The following is a 19,113-nucleotide window of genomic DNA, read 5'->3' as shown; positions in this document are numbered from 1 at the left end:
GGCTGTTGTTCAGACCAAACAAGCTCCTATCAAGGCCTTTCCCTGCCTTCCTGTGCTATGGAAGTGTAAATGATTACTATTACTAGGGCACAGAGAGTTCTGAGTGGATTTTAGTGACCACTTGGGAGGATGGAGAGGGGATTATTTGCTGCCCTCCAAACCCCTGAGCCAACGGTCAATCTGAGAGTGTAGCAGGACCCAAATCCTGATTATAATTCTTACTACATAGGAGGTTCTCTCACCTTCAGCCTCTGTCCTCAGGCCCGCAGCCCAACTGACCGCAGCCACTCCTTCCTGAGCCCAGCAGGGGATGGGGTGTTGCCCCTGCACTTGAGGTCACTCTCTTTGGAGACCCCGGACTCCTGGAAGATCTCCTTCCCTCTTGGGTGAGCGCTGAGACCGATGTCCAAGCTAATTTTTGTCTTGGTCTCATCCCCAGCACTTAACACAGTGCCCTGCATTCAGTAAGTGCTTAATAAGTGCTTTAATCATGTTATCACTCTGGCCTCAAGGTGCTGGTACCCCTCAGTTTGGAGGTACAAAGGATGGAAGTAATTTTGTCCCTCTAACTGCCTCCTACCCCTCCCTTGAGCCCCTCCTCTGCCTGGTCCTCTGGGTGACCATTGAGAGGCAGCTCAGGGAGTAGCTGAAGGACCCCACCCCCCAACCCCGCTCAGGCGGGCTAACTATGGGCAAAGTCTTCCTTCCTCTGAAAAATGGTGGCAGGAATTCAATTTAAAAACAAACCCTGGCTACCTTCCAGAATTATTGTAAGGGTCAAATGAGTGGGTTTCCATCATCCCCAAAGAGGGGGGCTCTCCACCCTTTTGCTCCCTGTCAGGGTGGTCCCCCATCCTTCCCCGGGGCAGTCAGTGGCTGGGTAGCCTTGCCGCCTTGCTCTTTCCTAGGCAAAGGTGGCCCCAGCTCTGGGACCGGCAGCCTCCTGGACCCTGGAGACAGCTGTTGGCCTGCCTTCCTCCAGAAGAAGAACCGGGCCCCCTGAGAAAAGCTGTTCAGGTAGGGAGGTCCCAGACAGTGCCAGGAGTCCTTGAGTTACCAGAGGGAAAAGGCTGTGAAAGGGCATGAAGGCCCCTGGCTGACCTGGGGGCAGACACCTGGATACTCTCTTTCTATCCTCAGCCCCCAGCAGCTCCGGGGGTACCACTTAGCACGATTTCCTTAGTTTAGCTTTTTTCATGTGGGAGACAGAGGGGATGGGGGGACTGTCAGGAGAGGGCTCCAGGGAATTAAGTACAATTTCATGTCCCTATCTCAGGTTCCCAGAGATCCCAGCCCCTGGCAAGAGGCAAGGTGGCAGCGGGGGGCTCAAGAAGCCCCAGAACTCGAGCAGCTTTGGCAGGTCACACTCCAGATCTGGTAGGGGGGATTCTAATCCTTTTGAATCTCTGTGCCTAGCTATAGGACACCCCCCTTCCACCCCCCTCCCATGCTTAAACCACCAGCTGGAAAACAGCTGCTTTGGAGAGGGCCCCGGAAAAAAAAAAACAGTTCTTCAAACCACCCTCCCTGTCCCCCATGTCTCCCTGAGCTGCCATTACTTCCCACCTTCATCTCAACCTTCCTGGACATTTTAGGACAAACAGAGAAGGTCCCATCTCTGCTCCTCTCCCTTGTCCACAGCCATCCCAACTTAGAGGGGTCAGAGGTCTTCTCCTCCAAAAGGCACCCAAGCACATTCAGTGACTCACCCATCACTGCCACTAAATTGTGGGGGCAAGATTGAATTTAGGGCTTCTGGTTCCACACAGCCCACATTGCTAGCTAATTGCACATGCACACACACACATATATTTTCTCCCTTTTTTTGGTCTATTTTTTATTTTTTTGCAGAGGCAATTGGGGTTTAAGTGACTTGACCAGGGTCACACAGCTAGGAAGCATTAAGTGATTGAGATCAGATTTCAACCCAGGTCCTCTTGACTTCAGATGCTCTATCCACTGCACCACCCAGCTGCCCCTACACATTTCCTCTTTGTCTTTCTCTGTTTCTCTGTTTCTCTGTTTCTCTTCTCTCTCCTTATCTTTATGTCTGTTTTTTGGTCTCTCTGTTTCCTCTCTCTTTCTCTACTTGACATCAATTCACATTTTTCTCTGAGGCTTCAAATGCACCCATTTTGCTGTTGTTGCCTTCTGAGTTTGTGTTTGGATTTCCTTGTACCACAGTTAAACTTTCTATGACCAGGTTCTTTTTATTTTTTTTGCTCATTTTTTCAGTCTATTTCTTGACTTTTAACTTTATGCTACTGTTGGACCCTGCTCTCAGGATGGAGAGGGCCCTGTCCTAAGGTTCAGATTTGCATGTTGCTGTGTCCAGAACTAATTCTGGGGACCTCTAACTTCCATAGTGGTATGATCTAAAGAGATATGGTCCCTGTTTTTCTGGCCTACGGTCTGGTCTGTGAGTGACCACATGCTCTAGTGTACCAGTGCTCCTCCTCTTCCGGTTCTGTGACCCAGAACCCCGTTGTCCTGCACCCAGTGTCAGCCCAGTGTCCCCTTTAGTAATCTCCTTCCAACCAGTTGTCCAGCCCCTTAGAGGCTATGGGCTGAGGTCCCTGGAAGTCACTGCTGCCGATTCAGCTGGCTTGCTGCGGCTCAGAGCTTTGTTGCTGGCTTTGGCCAGGACTTGGGGCAACATTGTTGCCTTGCTGGGGGGCAGCCTGCTGTTGGCTTGCCCTGGGTCCTGGTCCTGATTGTAGGATCAACAGCTGGAACCTGCAAGCAGCAGCCCTGGTGGGAGCTGGTCTGCTAGCAGTGAGTCTAGGAACCAGCCAAACCTCCCGCCATAGTGAGCCTGGGCTTAAGTACCCTGAGGAGGTCTGTGCAGCTGTCCAGCGTCCAAGAGCCCTTCAGTCTGCAGAGCCCAGGACTGGCACTGGAGGGAGGTCCATGAGGAGTGACCATTCCGACAAGAGAGAGAATTGGCAGAGGAGGCTGAGAGATGGGGGACACAGTTTGTAAACTCAGAGAACCTCTACTATGAGGAGAAAAACAGCCTACTCTCTGGGGGCCCCCTCTCAGCAAAAATACAATCCCGGGCTCAAGGTGCTCCCCAGTCTGAGGAGGGTATAGGGAGAATAGGAAAACAAGATTCCTCTCCTCAGGAAGTGAGTCTGAGAGCTCTTCTTCCTAGGGAATTCCCGTTCCAAAATGGGAGATGTAATCCCTGCCCTTAGGAATTCTGAAAGAAAGATGAGCTGAATCCCACATCATGCACTTAAGGAATATAGTATATAGTAACAAAATATACAGTAATATAGCATATAATGATATAACATAGAGTAATATAGTACAAAGTTTTTAAGTTGTAATTTCATATGGGGACAAATACCTAAATGTAGGGGGTTGTAAATTTATCATATACTAAATTATTAAATTTTCTGTCAAAAATGATCTAATATCCTGCCAAGATTTAATTTTTTACATAAAAATAAACAAGCACATCCATTTCATTAACATTCAAATTTGCTTTCATCTTTAGGAAATGGTAACATTATATGTATAACAAAGAATTATTTTAAATAAGTTACTTTATGGTTTATTATAAATAAATGTTTGATTTATATACTTATTTTATTTTATATACCTCTATACCCAGAGGTGCATAAAAATTTCTTGGATGATAAGGGATTGTGAATGAAAAAAGTTTAAAAACTCTGAAATAGTGTGTAGTAATATAATGAGTATATAGTAATATATTGTAGCATAAAGTAATAAGAGGTAGTATAGAAATATACTATAGGTTATAGTAATATGATATAATAAATAGTAATATACTATAATATAGAGTAATAAGATATAGAGTATTACATTGTAATTTATATGATGTAATATGTATATATAGAATGATGATGCAGTTATTATATATATATAATATAGTCTATAGTATTATGATATAGTATATAGTAATATACTGTAATTATATGATGTAATATATATAGAGAATTATGATGTAGTTATTATAATATACTATAGTACATAGTATTATGATATTGTAGATAGTAATATATTATAGAATATAGTAATATGAGGGAGTATATAATAACATGATGTATATAGTAATATGATATAGAATATAGTATTATGATGTAGTCTAGAGTAATAAACTAGATCAGTAGTAATATGAGATATATGAGATATATAACATAGTCTATAATATACTGTCTTATATAGTAAAATCATGATATTAGAGTATAAAGTAATATGATGTAGGCTATAGTAATATAAGGTGGTATACAGAAATATACAATGCTACATAGTAACGTGAAGTATCATACAGTAATACAAGGTAACATATAGTAATACAAGGTAACATATAACAATACAGTGTAACATACACTAAAGTAAGGTAACATATAGTAATGCAAGGTAACATATAGTAATGCAAGGTAACATATAGTAATACAAGGTTACATATAGTAATAAAAAGAAACATATAATAATACAAGGTAACATATAGTAATGCAAGGTAACATATAGTAATACAAGGTTACATATAGTAATAAAAAGAAACATATAATAATACAAGGTAACATATAGTGAATACAAGGTAACATATAAAAATACAGGGTAAATGCAAGGTAACATATAGTAATCTAAGGTAACACATAATAATACAAGGTAACATATACTAAAGTAAGGTAACATATAGTAATGCAAGGTAACATAGTGTAATGCAAGGTAACATATAATAATACAAGGTTACATATAGTAAATACAAGGTAACATATAGTGATACAAGGTAACATATAGTGAATATAAGGTAACATATAGTGAATACAAGGTAACATATAAAAATACAGGGTAAATGCAAGGTAACATATGGTAATCTAAGGTAACACATAATAATACAAGGTAACATATACTAAAGTAAGGTAACATATAGTAATGCAAGGTAACATAGTGTAATGCAAGGTAACATATAATAATACAAGGTTACATATAGTAAATACAAGGTAACATATAGTGATACAAGGTAACATATAGTGAATATAAGGTAACATATAGTGAATACAAGGTAACATATAAAAATACAGGGTAAATGCAAGGTAACATATGGTAATCTAAGGTAACACATAATAATACAAGGTAACATATAGTAATACAAGGTATCAGAGTAATACAAGGAAACATATAGTAATACAAGGAAACATATAGTAATACAAGGTAACATATAGTATACAAGGAAACATAGAGTAATACAAGGAAACATATAGTAATACAAGGTAAAACAGTATAATGCAAGGTAACATATACTAATACAAAGTAACATATAGTAATACAAAGAAACAGAGTAATACAAAGTAACATATAATAATACAAGTTAACATATAGTAATGCAAGGTAATATAAAGTGAATACAAGGTAACATAAAAATACAGGGTAAATGCAAGGTAACATATAGTAATGTAAGGTAACATATAGTAATAACAAGGTAACATATAGTAATACAAGGTAATATGTAATAATACAAGGTAACATAGAGTAATACAAAGTAACATATAGTAATACAAGATAACATACAATAATATAAGGTAACATATACTAATACCAGGTAACATATAGTAATACAAGGTAACATAGTATAATGCAAGGTAACATATAGTAATGTAAGGTAACACATAGTAATACAAAGTAACATATAGTAATACAAGGTAACATACAATAATATAAAGTAACATATACTAATACCAGGTAACATATAGTAATAAAAGGTAACATAGTATAATGCAAGGTAACATATAGTAATGTAAGGTAACACATAGTAATCAAGGTAACATATAGTAATACAAGGTAATATCTAATAATACAAGGTAATATATACTAATACCTGGTAACATACAGTAATACAAGGTAACATAGTATAATGCAAGGTAACATATAGTAATACAAAGTAAGATATAGTAATGCAAGGTAACATACAGTAATACAAGGTAACATATAGTAATATAAGGTAACACATAGTAATGCAAGGTAACATATAGTAATGTAAGGTAACACATAGTAATGCAAGGTAACATATAGTAATACCTGGTAACATATAGTAATACAAGGTAACATAGTATAATGCAAGGTAACATATAGTAATACAAAGTAAGATATAGTAATGCAAGGTAACATACAGTAATACAAGGTAATATATAGTAATGTAAGGTAACACATAGTAATGCAAGGTAACATATAGTAATGTAAGGTAAAACATAGTAATGCAAGGTAACATATAGTAATGTAAGGTAAAACATAGTAATGTAAGGTAACATATAGTCATAAAAGGTGACATATAATAATACAAGGTAACATAGTATAATGCAAGGTAATATATAGTAATAAAAAGTAAGATATAGTAATGCAAAGTAACATATAGTAATAACAAGGTAACATAGAGTAATACAAGGTAACATATAGTAATACAAGGTGACATATAATAACACAAGGTAACATAGTATAATGCAAGGTAACATATAGTAATACAAAGTAAAATATAGTAATGGAAGGTAACATATAGTAAAACAAGGTAACATATAGTAATGTAAGGTAACATAGTAATGCAAGGTAACATATAGTAATACAAGGTGACATATAATAACACAAGGTAACATATAGTAATACAAGGTAATATCTAATAATACAAGGTGACATATAAATACAAGTTAACATATAGTAATGCAAGGTAACATATAGTAATGCAAGGTAACATATAGTTAATACAAGGTAACAGTCTAATGCAAGGTAACACATAGTAATGTAAGGTAATACATATTAATGCAAGGTAACATATAGTAATACAAGGTAACATAGTATAATGCAAGGTAACATATAGTAATACAAGCTAATATATAGTAATACAAGGGTAACAGAGTGTATTGCAAGGTAACATATAATAATGTAAGGTAACACATAGTAATGCAAGGTAACATATAGTAATAGAAGGTAACATAGTATAATGCAAGGTAACATATAGTAATACAAGCTAATATATAGTAATACAAGGGTAACAGAGTGTATTGCAAGGTAACATATAGTAATGTAAGGTAACACATAGTAATGCAAGGTAACATATAGTAATACAAGGTGACATATAATAATACAAGGTAACATATAGTAATAAAAAGTAAGATATAGTAATGCAACATAACATATACTTAATACAAGGAAACATATAGTAATAACAAAGTAACATATAGTAATACAATGTAATATATGATAATACAAGGTAACATAGAGTAATACAAGATAACATTTAGTAATATCAAGGTAACACATAGTAACCCAAAGTAACATATAGTAATAAAAGGAAACATATAGTAATATCTAATAATACAAGGTATCATATAAATACAAGTTAACATATAGCAAGGTAACATAGAGTAATAAAAGGTAATATACGATAATACAAGGTAACATAGAGTAATACAAGATAACATTTAGTAATATCAAGGTAACACATTGTAACACAAAGTAACATATAGTAATACAAGGTAACATAGAGTAATAACAAGGTAACATGTAGTAATGCAAAGTAACATACAGTAATACAAGGTAAAATACAATAATATAAGGTAACATATACTAATAGCAGGTAACATATATATTAATACAAGGTAACATACAATACAAGGTAACATATACTAATGTAAGGTAACACATAGTAATACAAAGTAACATATAGTAATACAAGGTAACATACAATAATACAAGGTAACATATACTAATACAAGGTAACATATACTAATGTAAGGTAATAGTAATACAAAGTAATATATAGTAATACAAGGTAACATACAATAATACAAGGTAACATATAATAATACAAGCTAACATATAGTAATACAAGGGTAACATACAATAATACACAGTAACATATACTAATACAAGGTAACATATATTAATGTAAGGTAACAGTAATACAAAGTAACATATAGTAATACAAGGTAACACAGTATAATGCAAGGTAACATCTAGTAATAAAAAGTAAGATATAGTAATGCAAGGTAACGTATAGTAATACAAGGTAACATAGAGTAATACAAAGTAACATATAGTAACACAAAGTAAGATATAGTAATACAAAGTAACATACAATAATACAAGGTAACATCTACTAATGTAAGGTAACATAGTAATACAAAGTAACATATAGTAACACAAAGTAAGATATAGTAATACAAAGTAACATACAATAATACAAGGTAACATCTACTAATGTAAGGTAACATATAGTAATACAAGGGTAACATACAATAATACACGGTAACATATACTAATACAAGGTAACATATATTAATGTAAGGTAACAGTAATACAAAGTAACATATAGTAATACAAGGTAACACAGTATAATGCAAGGTAACATCTAGTAATAAAAAGTAAGATATAGTAATGCAAGGTAACGTATATAGTAATACAAGGTAACATAGAGTAATACAAAGTAACATATAGTAACACAAAGTAAGATATAGTAATACAAAGTAACATACAATAATACAAGGTAACATCTACTAATGTAAGGTAACACAGAGTAATGCAAAGTAACATATAGTAACACAAAGTAAGATATAGTAATACAAAGTAACATACAATAATACAAGGTAACATCTACTAATGTAAGGTAACACAGAGTAATGCAAAGTAACATATAGTAACACAAAGTAAGATATAGTAATACAAAGTAACATACAATAATACAAGGTAACATCTACTAATGTAAGGTAACACAGAGTAATGCAAAGTAACATATAGTAACACAAAGTAAGATATAGTAATACAAAGTAACATACAATAATACAAGGTAACATCTACTAATGTAAGGTAACACAGAGTAATGCAAAGTAACATATAGTAACACAAAGTAAGATATAGTAATACAAAGTAACATACAATAATACAAGGTAACATCTACTAATGTAAGGTAACACAGAGTAATGCAAAGTAACATATAGTAACACAAAGTAAGATATAGTAATACAAAGTAACATACAATAATACAAGGTAACATCTACTAATGTAAGGTAACACAGAGTAATGCAAAGTAACATATAGTAACACAAAGTAAGATATAGTAATACAAAGTAACATACAATAATACAAGGTAACATCTACTAATGTAAGGTAACACAGAGTAATGCAAAGTAACATATAGTAATACAAAGTAACATATAGTAATACAAGGTAACATACAATAATACAAGGTAACATATACTAATACAAGCTAATGTATAGTAATACAAGGTAATATCTAATAATACAAGGTAGCATATACTAATGTAAGGTAACACATAGTAATACAAAGTAACATATAGTAATACAAGGTAACAGAGTAATACAAGGTAAAATATAGGAATAACAAGGTAACACATAGTAATACAAGATAACATACAATAATACAAGATAACATATACTAATACAAGGCAATATATAACAATAAAAGGTAACATATACTTATACAAGGTAACATATAGTAATACAAAATTAAATAGTGTAATGCCAGGTAACATATACTAATGTAAGGTAACACATAGTAATACAAGGAAATATATACTAATACAAGGTAATATATAGTAATGTTAAGTAACATATAACAATAGAAGGTAACATATACTAAAGTAAAGTAACCTATAGCAATACAAGGTAACATAGAGTAATACAAGGTAACACATAGTAATACAAAGTAAGATATAGTAATACAAGGTAACATACAATAATACAAGGTAACATATAGTAATACAAGATAACATAGTAATACAAGGTAATATCTAATAATACAAGGTAACCTATAGTAACATAAGGTAACACATAGTAATACAAAGTAAGATATAGTAATACAAGGTAACATATAGTAATACACTGTAGCATATAATAATATGATATAATATATGTAACCTACTATACTATATAGTAATATGAGGGAATATATAGTAGCATGATGTATATAAAATATATACATATATAGTATAGTATATATATATATGATATACATATGTATAGTAATAGACTATAGTATATAGTAAGATGATATATTGTATAGTAATAGACTCATATAGCATAATATGATATAGTATATAGTAACATGATGTATATAGTAATATAGTGTAGTATAAAGCATTATGATGTAGTGTACAACAATATGCTATAATATATAGTAATGTGATGCAGTATATAGTAGTTTAACATACACTAAGGTGAATATAGCAAAATAATAATGAAAACAATAAAGCAGAAGTACTGCAGGGTTTGGAGGAGGAGAGTAATAGATTCATGTGTGCCCCCGGGGGTCCGTCAGAGAGAGCTGTATGTAGAAGGAGGTTTGGAGAAAGGGATGATAAAGAATAGTGGAAGGAGATGAGGAGTGTGTGATGGTCAGTGGGAATGGGAGGCTTCAAGATCCAGTAGAACAGAGTCTCTAGGCCTGAATCTTCATTTTTAAAAAAGAAGTAATGGCGGCAACTCTGAGCTCTGAGCTCTGGGCCCCGTGAGGAAAGCTTTGACTTCCCCAGGGAGCCTGCAGAAAAGTGGGTGACAGGTGAGATGGAATGGGGTTTGAAAGATCCTCAAACAGAAGAGGAAAGTTCCCCCCTCCCCAAATGCCCTTCAAAGCCAGGTCCCCTCTCAGAATTCTTCGGCTCCTGCCTTCAAGAAGGTCACTGGATCCCGGGAACATGATGCTGTGACCCAGGGGTTTCCCATTCTGGGAAATCCAGGTCTCGCTTGTTACTGGAGAGAGTCCTGGGCAGGATTCTGCTCTCCTACGTGGAGGATTCTTTCCTTTGGGTCCGCGCTCCCTACAGGAGCTGGGTCCCCAATGGACTCTACACAAGACCCACGTCTTGCAGAGGATGGCGCCTGGGGGGTGGCCTCTCCAGGCATTCCCCACTGTGGGACCAATGACTGCACAGCAGGTGAGGGAGCAGATGCCTCCTGGGGAGCTCCCTATAGTCAGTCAGCCAATAAACATTTATTAAGCACCAGCTTTATACCAGATACTACGCTAAATTCTGGGGATAGAAAGAAAGACAAAAGACATTTCTCACCCTCGAAGAGATTCCAGTCTAATGGAGGAAGTACCCTGCAAACAGCTGTGTACAATCTAGAGTCAGGATCCACTAGATGGAACTAAATCAGAGGGAAGGCACTAGAGTTAAAGGGGTTAGAACCTGAGGGAAGTCTGGGAAGCCAAAAGTGGGGATAAAGAGAGAGCTTCCAGGCCTGGGGGGCCAAGAGGGAAAATATCTGGAGTCTGGAGATGGATGTCTTGTGTGGGGATTGGCCAGGAGGCCAATGTCTGGGTCAAAGATCACAGGTCTAGTTTTTTTTTTTTTTTTGTTTTTTTTTTAATTTACTAAGCATTGGGGATAGAAAGATAGAAACAAGAACAAAGAGCCTAAATGCAGTTGAAACTACAATTAAAGAGATAAGAAAAAATGAGGAAATTGGAGGTTTATTAGCTACTGGGTGAATCTGGAAATATATCCAAAAAGCAAACCTTGAGCAGAACTTTAAGGGAAACAAGAGGGAAGTAAGAAATGCATCCTAAAGTGGGCTAATCTCGTTGGAACATAACACAGGAAAAGAAGGAAACAAGCATTTAATAAGTGCCTACCATGTGCCAGGTCTGTGCTAAGTGCTTTATAATTATCTCATGTAATCCTCGTGACGTATGTGCTATTAGTATCCTTTTTACAGTTGAGGAAACTGAGGCATTCCAAGAGATGAAATCATCTGCCCAGGATCACCAATGGAATTTGAACTACTTCCTACTCTAACCACTGCACCATCTTACTACCCTGAAGGGAAGATATTTTGGAATAAAGAGGAAAGATAGGCTGGAGCCAGATCATAAGGGGCTTTCATTGCTTGAAGGCTTTATAGAGATCCTTGAAGCTATTAGCCCTTGGAGCTTCCCGGTGGTGGTAGCTGAGTGAATAGAAAAAGATGGATGTGAGATGGGGAAGTGACTTGACTTGGCGACTGATTGGATATGCTCTGAGTGGGTAGGGTACTCCTCAGGCTGAGACCTGGAGTCACTAGAAGGATGGTGGGACCCTGAACAGAAGAAGAGACATATTAGACAAAGACACACAGTAGGGAGGTGCTTAACAAATATTCGCTGGCTTTGAGGGAAAGATAATTCTGTTTTGTAGTTTTGAGTTTGAGATGCCAATGGGAAACAGCTGGAAATGTCCCATGAGTCCCATAAGTTAGTGCTATGGGACTGAGGTTCCAGGGAGATACCAGTACCCAGCCCACATCTGCAGAACTGGACTCAGTTGTAGAATGGATATTTTACTGTGTTATTCGTATTTTTAATAATCATATTTTCTTTATTTTGACATTAATTTTTTAAAAGTTTGATGGAAGTTGCTGAGGTTTTAGCTCAATATAAGGAGCAACTTTCTAATTATCAAAGCTGTCCCCAAATGGGACAAAATGGAAGATTGGGAGTTCCCCTTCTCGAGAGGTCATCAAGCTTTGTGGTGGGAGGACTGCTTTCTGGGACTGCTGTCCCGGTCTGGGGAGGGGGGGCGTTCTGCAGTTCGGTATCTGAAGTGCTTCCCCCATGGTCTTACCAGGGAAGAATACACACTTTCCTTCCTTGTGCTGGGAGGTGGGAGAGGGAGCTTAAAGAAACCTGGGGCGGGAGCCCCCCAGAGAGTTGTGAAGGTAAAAAAAAAGAGGGAATGTGATTAAGATGGCCCAGTTTCCTCCACCTCAAGAAGAGGATTTATCATCATCAGGCCCCACAGCAGCACAAGGACCTACTCTGGACTTTCTGTGTGTCAGCTGTGACCTCGTGCCCACTGGTCTACTCCCTTTACTCCCCTCCCTGGCCATCAAGCCCTGTGGCTTGTGGTCATTGCCTATTAGGGTAGCTATGGGCAGCCATGTCAGACTGACTATTGAGTTGTCCTGAGCTTGTGATTCATTGAAAACTCCAGCTCTTTTTCAGACAAACTCTTGACCTTGTTTTTCAGCCATTTCCAAGTCTGGCGTCATTTAGTATTGACTACTCTGAACCTCTGGGTCAGGTTGTGGACCCTTCGAGCCATCCAGAGGAGGTAGGAGCTGAGGGCAGCCAGGGACGGGGCAGGGCTGCCTGTGGACCCTTACCATCTTCCACTACCATCTTAGATCCTGCCTTGGAGGGGATATAGGGAGAAAGGGGAATGATTCCTTCTCAGGGGTTCCCTCTTTTCCAGGACCTTCACTGACCCAGCTGAGTTGACCGACCCTCAGGAACAGGACTGGAAGACAGCTGGGAATCAGATCCCCCGTGCTCAGCAGCAGGATCTCCTGAGGTCTCCCTGGACCCACCGGGACTCAGCGCTGCCCAGAGGGATGCCGGGGTATCAACTGACCACAGATAAGAAGGGCACCTCTGTGGGCCCTGGACCCAGTGCCCTGCACCCCCGGAGACTGGCCCTCAGAGCAGACCACACCCTGGGTGCAGATCCTGATGCTCTCTGCCAGCAGGTGAGTCTGGGAAGGAGCATCCTGGATTGTAGGGGTATGACCAGCAGAGTTATAGTTCCTTCGACCTCTATGCCTTAACCTTTGACATCACAGGAGATTGACAAAGGGGGAAAGGTGCTAGATTGGGAAGCAAAATATCTGAGTTTTAATCCCACCTTGGCCATTTTTTACATAATCTTAGATACACACATAACCCTCCTTGGGACTCAGTTTCCTCATCTGTCAAATGAAAAGACTAGACTAGATCATACCTAAGTTCCTCTCCAACTCTGAACTGTGTGGAAGATTTAGTAATGTGAAATGTATTTAGAAAGGTTTCCATTCAAAAGGGTTTAAAGAAAGCTAGACATTTGAAAAGGTGACTTGATTAATTTGGAAATATCACACCTGAATGGCTGGAAAAATTGGTTATCACCAGGGTGTTTTGCTCCATTTCATCCGTATTTATGTTCTGTTTACAAAGCAGCCTTTTTTGTACCATTTTTTGTTTTTATTAAAATGGCTTGCCTTTACATCACCTTAATTTCTGACTCTTCCCCACCTTTCAAACCAGAGAACTCTCCTTTTAAGTAAGACTGAAAAAACAAAACAAAACAAAACAAAACAAAAACAAAAACAAAAACAAAAACAAACAAACAAAAAAAAAGGAATAATTTTGCCAAACTAAGCAACACATTGACAGAGCCTCGTAGGTATATTCAGTGTTCCATACCCAGAGTTTCCCTTCTCTACAAATAAGGACAGAGGAGCGCTTTGGGTTTCACTGTGTCCATTTTACAGGTAAGGAAATTGAGACTCCAGGGGATCACGGGGTCCTAGGTTTTGAGATGGAAGGTCACACAGGTAGGAAATGGAAGAGGCAGGGATTTGAATCCAGGTGGTCTTAACTCCAAATCTAGATCTCTTTCTACTGCACTACCATATTGAATCTTATTAAGTGACTTGAAGTTACATGGTTAGCCAGCATTTATGTAGCACCTACTATGTGCCAGGCATGTGCTAAGCACTTTATTATCCTCAGTTAATATGAAGTCAATAAATATTTTAAAATACATATTCAGTTTTAAAAATTAAAATATTTAAACATTATTTCAGTTAGAATTAAGGTCTAGAAGCAGGGTTTCTCCTTCCTAACTCCAGGCCATTTCCTCTTATATCTTGACACTAGCAAAGCACACTAGCAGGTTCCACCCCACCCCCCAGACAGAAAAAATGGCAGCGCCTGGGATTTAGAAACCTCTCACTCTGGCTAGAGAGGAGATGAAAGGAGATTGCCTCAGATCATCCGCTGGCTCCCTGCCAGGCTTCCCTTAGTGTCCCCAGAGACACACAGGTGTGGATTATGGAACTTGAACCATCCCCACTGTGTAAACTTTGGGGCCCTGCTAGTGGGGGCAAGAGGGGAACACTTGAACTGGTTTGCTTTGACCCCAAGAACAAGGAATTCCCTCATTTAATAAGTGGGGAAACTGAGTCCCAGAGCAGACGTTCAATAAATGTCTGAGGTCCCAGACTCTGTCACTCCCTTACTCCCCGGTGAGTTCAGTCTGGCCAGGCTGGCATAAGCCCAGTTGATGCTGCTCCCTGGCCTGGGCTCAGAGGTTCCCTCAGTTAAGGTTTCCCCCTCCCTCTCTGCTTTCTCTCAGGCCGGCAACTACTGGACGAGGGCCACAGCCTTGGCTCCAGACAAGAGGAAATCCCCCAGCCACATTGGACAGAGGAAGATGTCAGCGATTCTGGGTAAAGAGGGCTACTCTGGCTTAGTTTTTGATTCTCTCTGGAAGAGGAAGGGAAGAAGCATTTATTAAGTACCTGTTATATACCAGGCACTGTGCTAAGTGTGATCTTCACAACAGCTCTGGAAGATGGGCAGTTATCTTTATCTTACAGTTATGGAAACCGAGGCAGACAGAGGACAAATGACACAGAATCAATAATAGCTACCTTACAGTTATGGAAACCGAGGCAGACAGAGGACAAATGACACAGAATCAATAATAATAGCTAAAGTTTATGTAGCATTTATTACAGACCAGGAAGTGGTTCAGTTTCCTGGCACGGCGCTGGTACACTGCCCAGGTTTCCCAGGTATACAACAATGAGGTCAGCACAATGGCTCCATAATCCCTCAGTTGGGTGATCAGTCTGACCCCTCTCCTCTCCCACACTTTCCCTTGGAGCGTCTCAAACCCTGAGCTAGCTGGCAGTTTGTGTGTCCATCTTATCAATGTGGACATCCTTGGAAAGTATCTTGCCAAGGTAAGAGAACTTCTCCACGCCATTCAGAACTCTGTCCTTTGCTGGGACTGATGGTTCCACTATGGATGGTGTGGTTCTGGCTGACGGAGGGCTTGTGCTTTCTTAGTATTATTAGGCCAAAATGAGCACAGGCAGGAAAGAATCAATCCCGACTCACTGTGGCTCAGCTTCAGAGGCTGAACTGAGGGTCCAATCATCTGCAAACAAAAAAATCATGCTCCAACTCTCCCTGCACTTTAGCTTTGCCTTGTGGCCTTTTCAGGTTGAAGAATTTACCATCAGCATGGTAGTTGACTTTGAGCCCATGTTTCTCTTCATTAAAAGCATTTGAAGGGGCATCTAGGTGGTGTAGTGGATAGAGCGCCAGCCTTGAATTCAGGAGGACCCAAGTTCAAATCTGGTCTCAGACACTTAAACACTTCCTAGCTGTGTGACCCTGGGCAAGTCACTTAACCCCAATTGCCTCAGCAAAAAAAAAAAAAAAAAAAAAAAAAAAAAAAAAAAAGAATTGATTATATGTTATGGGAGACACTGGCACAGGACTGCCCAACTTGGTGTGCCTTCAGTAGAGAAGGAGCTGTGCTCTTAGGAATAAAACAGAATTGAATTAGCTTAGAAGAAACGAGAGATGTGCAAAGGTAGAGAAGCTATGAACATTTGTTCATAGGGACTATTTGTGTTTGACCTGTGGCAGAGCGTTCCAAGCTTGTTTGGGTCCGATCAGCCACAGTTGGACACACTGGGGATATCTTTTTGGTAACTGTGCTGAGCATGTTACAATTATCATCTCATATGATCCTCATTACAATGAGGAGTCCTGGGAAAAGGAGCTATTATCCCATTTTACAGGTAGGGAGTCTGAGGTAAACAGTGGTTAAGTGTCATTTCCAGGGTCACACAACTAAACCTGAAACTGGATTTGAATTCAGGTTCTTCTGACTCCAGACCCAGAAGTCTTCACTGTACCAGCTGCCTCTAAGCAGCCAGGAAGACCTTCCCCACTTTATGAATTATCCAGAGAAGTTTGTGTAGACCCCTAGAGTTGGACAGGTCCTCAGAGGCCTTCTCTGTGAAATCCCTGCCCAGCTATGTCTAGTGATCTGCTCCCTGGCCTGTGCTCAAGGTCTCCTCAGGTAAGGTTCTCCTTCCCTTTCTGATTTCTCTCAGGCTGGCAACTACTGGACAAGGGCCCCAGCCCTGGCTCAGGCCAAGAGGAAACCCCACAGTAGCCAAGCTTTCTCCCCAGGTTCAGAGACTTAGAGCCAAAAGGGTTTTTAGAGGTCATCTGCCCCAACCCCCCTCATGTTACAGATGGGGAAACTGAGGCTCAGGGCAGAGAAGCAGCTTGTTTAAAATGGAAGATCCAGGATTTGAACCTACATTCTCTCACTCCAATTCTAAAGGTCTTGGTTCTATCCCAGAATATTTCAAGTTTTAATTGATTTGGTTGCCTTTTTTTTTTTTCCTTCAAACTTCCACCATAGTTCCTAGTCCCATCCTTTGGGGACCAGCAGAAAAGGGATAATTCAAATAATTGAGGAAATTACTGAGCGCCCCAAAGTCTGCTCCTCACTGGGCAAAACATCCCTCAGTTTCTTCATCCAGTCTTGCCATGATTTCTGTTATCTCTGTTGTTGTTCAATTAAATAAGCCCTATTTGCTGAAAATCGATGGCAGTCTTTGTTCTGTAGTTGGAGCCAAAGCAGGAGTTGGTCACTGGCGCTCTGCCCCTGATTGCTTCCCGTGCTTACCTTCTCTTCCCAGGTGGCTCAAAGCAGAGCTTTCTGCTGCCTTCTCTCCCGTGTTTGCCTCTTCACTGTAGACGGACCAGCCAGGAGAAGCAGGGGAAGGCTCCTAGAGAACCAGAAGGCAGCTCCCGGAAGGTCCGGATCCCCAAGAGCAGAGGACGCCAGAGAGCAGCAGTGCTGGAGGAAACATGGCTAGAGTAAGAGCACGTCCCCTAGAACCTCAGAATTTTTCTCAGAAACCGTCCAGTTCAATCTGTTCCTGAGGAAGGATGCTCTTTACAACAGTCATCACCTAAGTCTTTATTTAAAGGCCAAAGAGTGACAGAGCTCACTCCTTATGATACAGTGGCAAGTAGACTGGTTCTGGGTTCTGAGAAGCTGGGTTCAAATTCTACCTTTGGTTCTTAACCTGTGAGACTCTGGGCCAGGCTCAATTTTTTCCATCTGTAGCATGAGGAAGCTGGACTCGACGGCTTCTACTGGCTCTAGAATTAACTTTTCTTTTTGGACAGATGTCATTGTCAGAAAAGGAAAGTTAACTCTACAGCCAGTAGAGACCATTATCTCTCATTGTCAGAGATCTTATTGTTCCTTATGAAAGCCTGCTTTTAGCTCCTTGCAGCTTCTGCCCATTGGGGCATAAGCCATATCTAATCTCCATTCCCCAAAACAGCTGAGAAATAGCTTTCCCATTCCTCTCCCTCAATGCTAAACATCCCCAAATCTTTCAACTCTTCTTCACGTGGCATAAACTTAGGCCCTTCACTCTCCTGGGGAAAATTAGAGAGAAGGCAGCTTACTTATTAAAATAGCGGATGTGGCAAGACCAAGAGTAGAACCTTGTTCACAAACTGATCAATTTAAAACTAAAGAAAATCTTAGAAGTCAACCCCTTGTTTTTTAATTTTGGAAGATTTCTTGATCCCTTTTGTTTTTATTTTGAATTTCCTTACTGGAGATAATCATCTCCAGGAGGCCTTCCTTCAAAATCAAGAACAATTCATGGACATAGGCATGGGGCCTTGACAAGGACTCTTTTGCCAGGAGAAAGTACCTACAGAGGTGGAGACACAAGGTGTTGCTTCAAAGGTTCTATGGCCAGCGAAGGAGAAGGAGGCTGGCAGAAGTCTGGCAAAGCTGGGTAGAAGCCCAGGGATCAGAGCAGCTGGCCCAGACATTGGTGAGCCGTGGTGGAAAGGATCATTGAATTATATAGTGTCATAGGTCAGACGGGACCCAGCATCATTTATTTTAGGCCAGCCAGCTCTAATTCCAGTTTTTTGGTGTTTTTAATAATATTTATTTTTTCCAATTGCATGTAAAACTAATTTTCATATTCATTTAAGAATGTTAAGTGCCAAATTCTTTCCTTCTCTTCCCTCCCCAATTTGAAGTGGGTAATGCATGTGCAGTCGTGCAAAAACATATTTCCCTTTTTACTTCTAGTCTTTAAAAGTACTAAATAGGTTTTGTTGGGATGCCTCAGCCCTTTTGCACCTGCTAAGACTCCTCTCATCCCTGCCCGTGCTCCCTAGAACTGCTGGATCAGGGTAGGGAGCTTGTTGTCAGAATTTGCCAGGTGATACCCCCAGGTGAGCCTCCCTCCTGACCTCACACT

The 19,113-nt window shown here is 39.2% G+C and overlaps 1 protein-coding gene across 1 annotated transcript in view; it reads left to right on the top strand.

Annotated features, from left to right (window-relative positions):
* The window catches only part of C3H1orf167 (chromosome 3 C1orf167 homolog), a 61,369-nt gene that overhangs the window by 41,228 nt on the left and 1,028 nt on the right, over window positions 1-19,113 (top strand). The window contains exons 13-20 of the mRNA XM_074306255.1: window positions 262-386; window positions 909-1,017; window positions 1,277-1,377; window positions 12,990-13,073; window positions 13,215-13,488; window positions 15,135-15,228; window positions 17,512-17,692; window positions 18,540-18,675. Of these exons, the coding sequence (XP_074162356.1) occupies window positions 262-386; window positions 909-1,017; window positions 1,277-1,377; window positions 12,990-13,073; window positions 13,215-13,488; window positions 15,135-15,228; window positions 17,512-17,692; window positions 18,540-18,675 (1,104 nt within the window). The remainder of the gene's footprint in view (window positions 1-261; window positions 387-908; window positions 1,018-1,276; window positions 1,378-12,989; window positions 13,074-13,214; window positions 13,489-15,134; window positions 15,229-17,511; window positions 17,693-18,539; window positions 18,676-19,113) is intronic.

This window comes from Sminthopsis crassicaudata, chromosome 3 (assembly GCF_048593235.1).
Source record: "Sminthopsis crassicaudata isolate SCR6 chromosome 3, ASM4859323v1, whole genome shotgun sequence".
Classification (NCBI taxonomy): domain Eukaryota; kingdom Metazoa; phylum Chordata; class Mammalia; order Dasyuromorphia; family Dasyuridae; genus Sminthopsis; species Sminthopsis crassicaudata.
The sequence above is the reverse complement of the archived record's forward strand: the minus strand, read 5'-3'. Positions and strand labels throughout refer to the sequence as shown.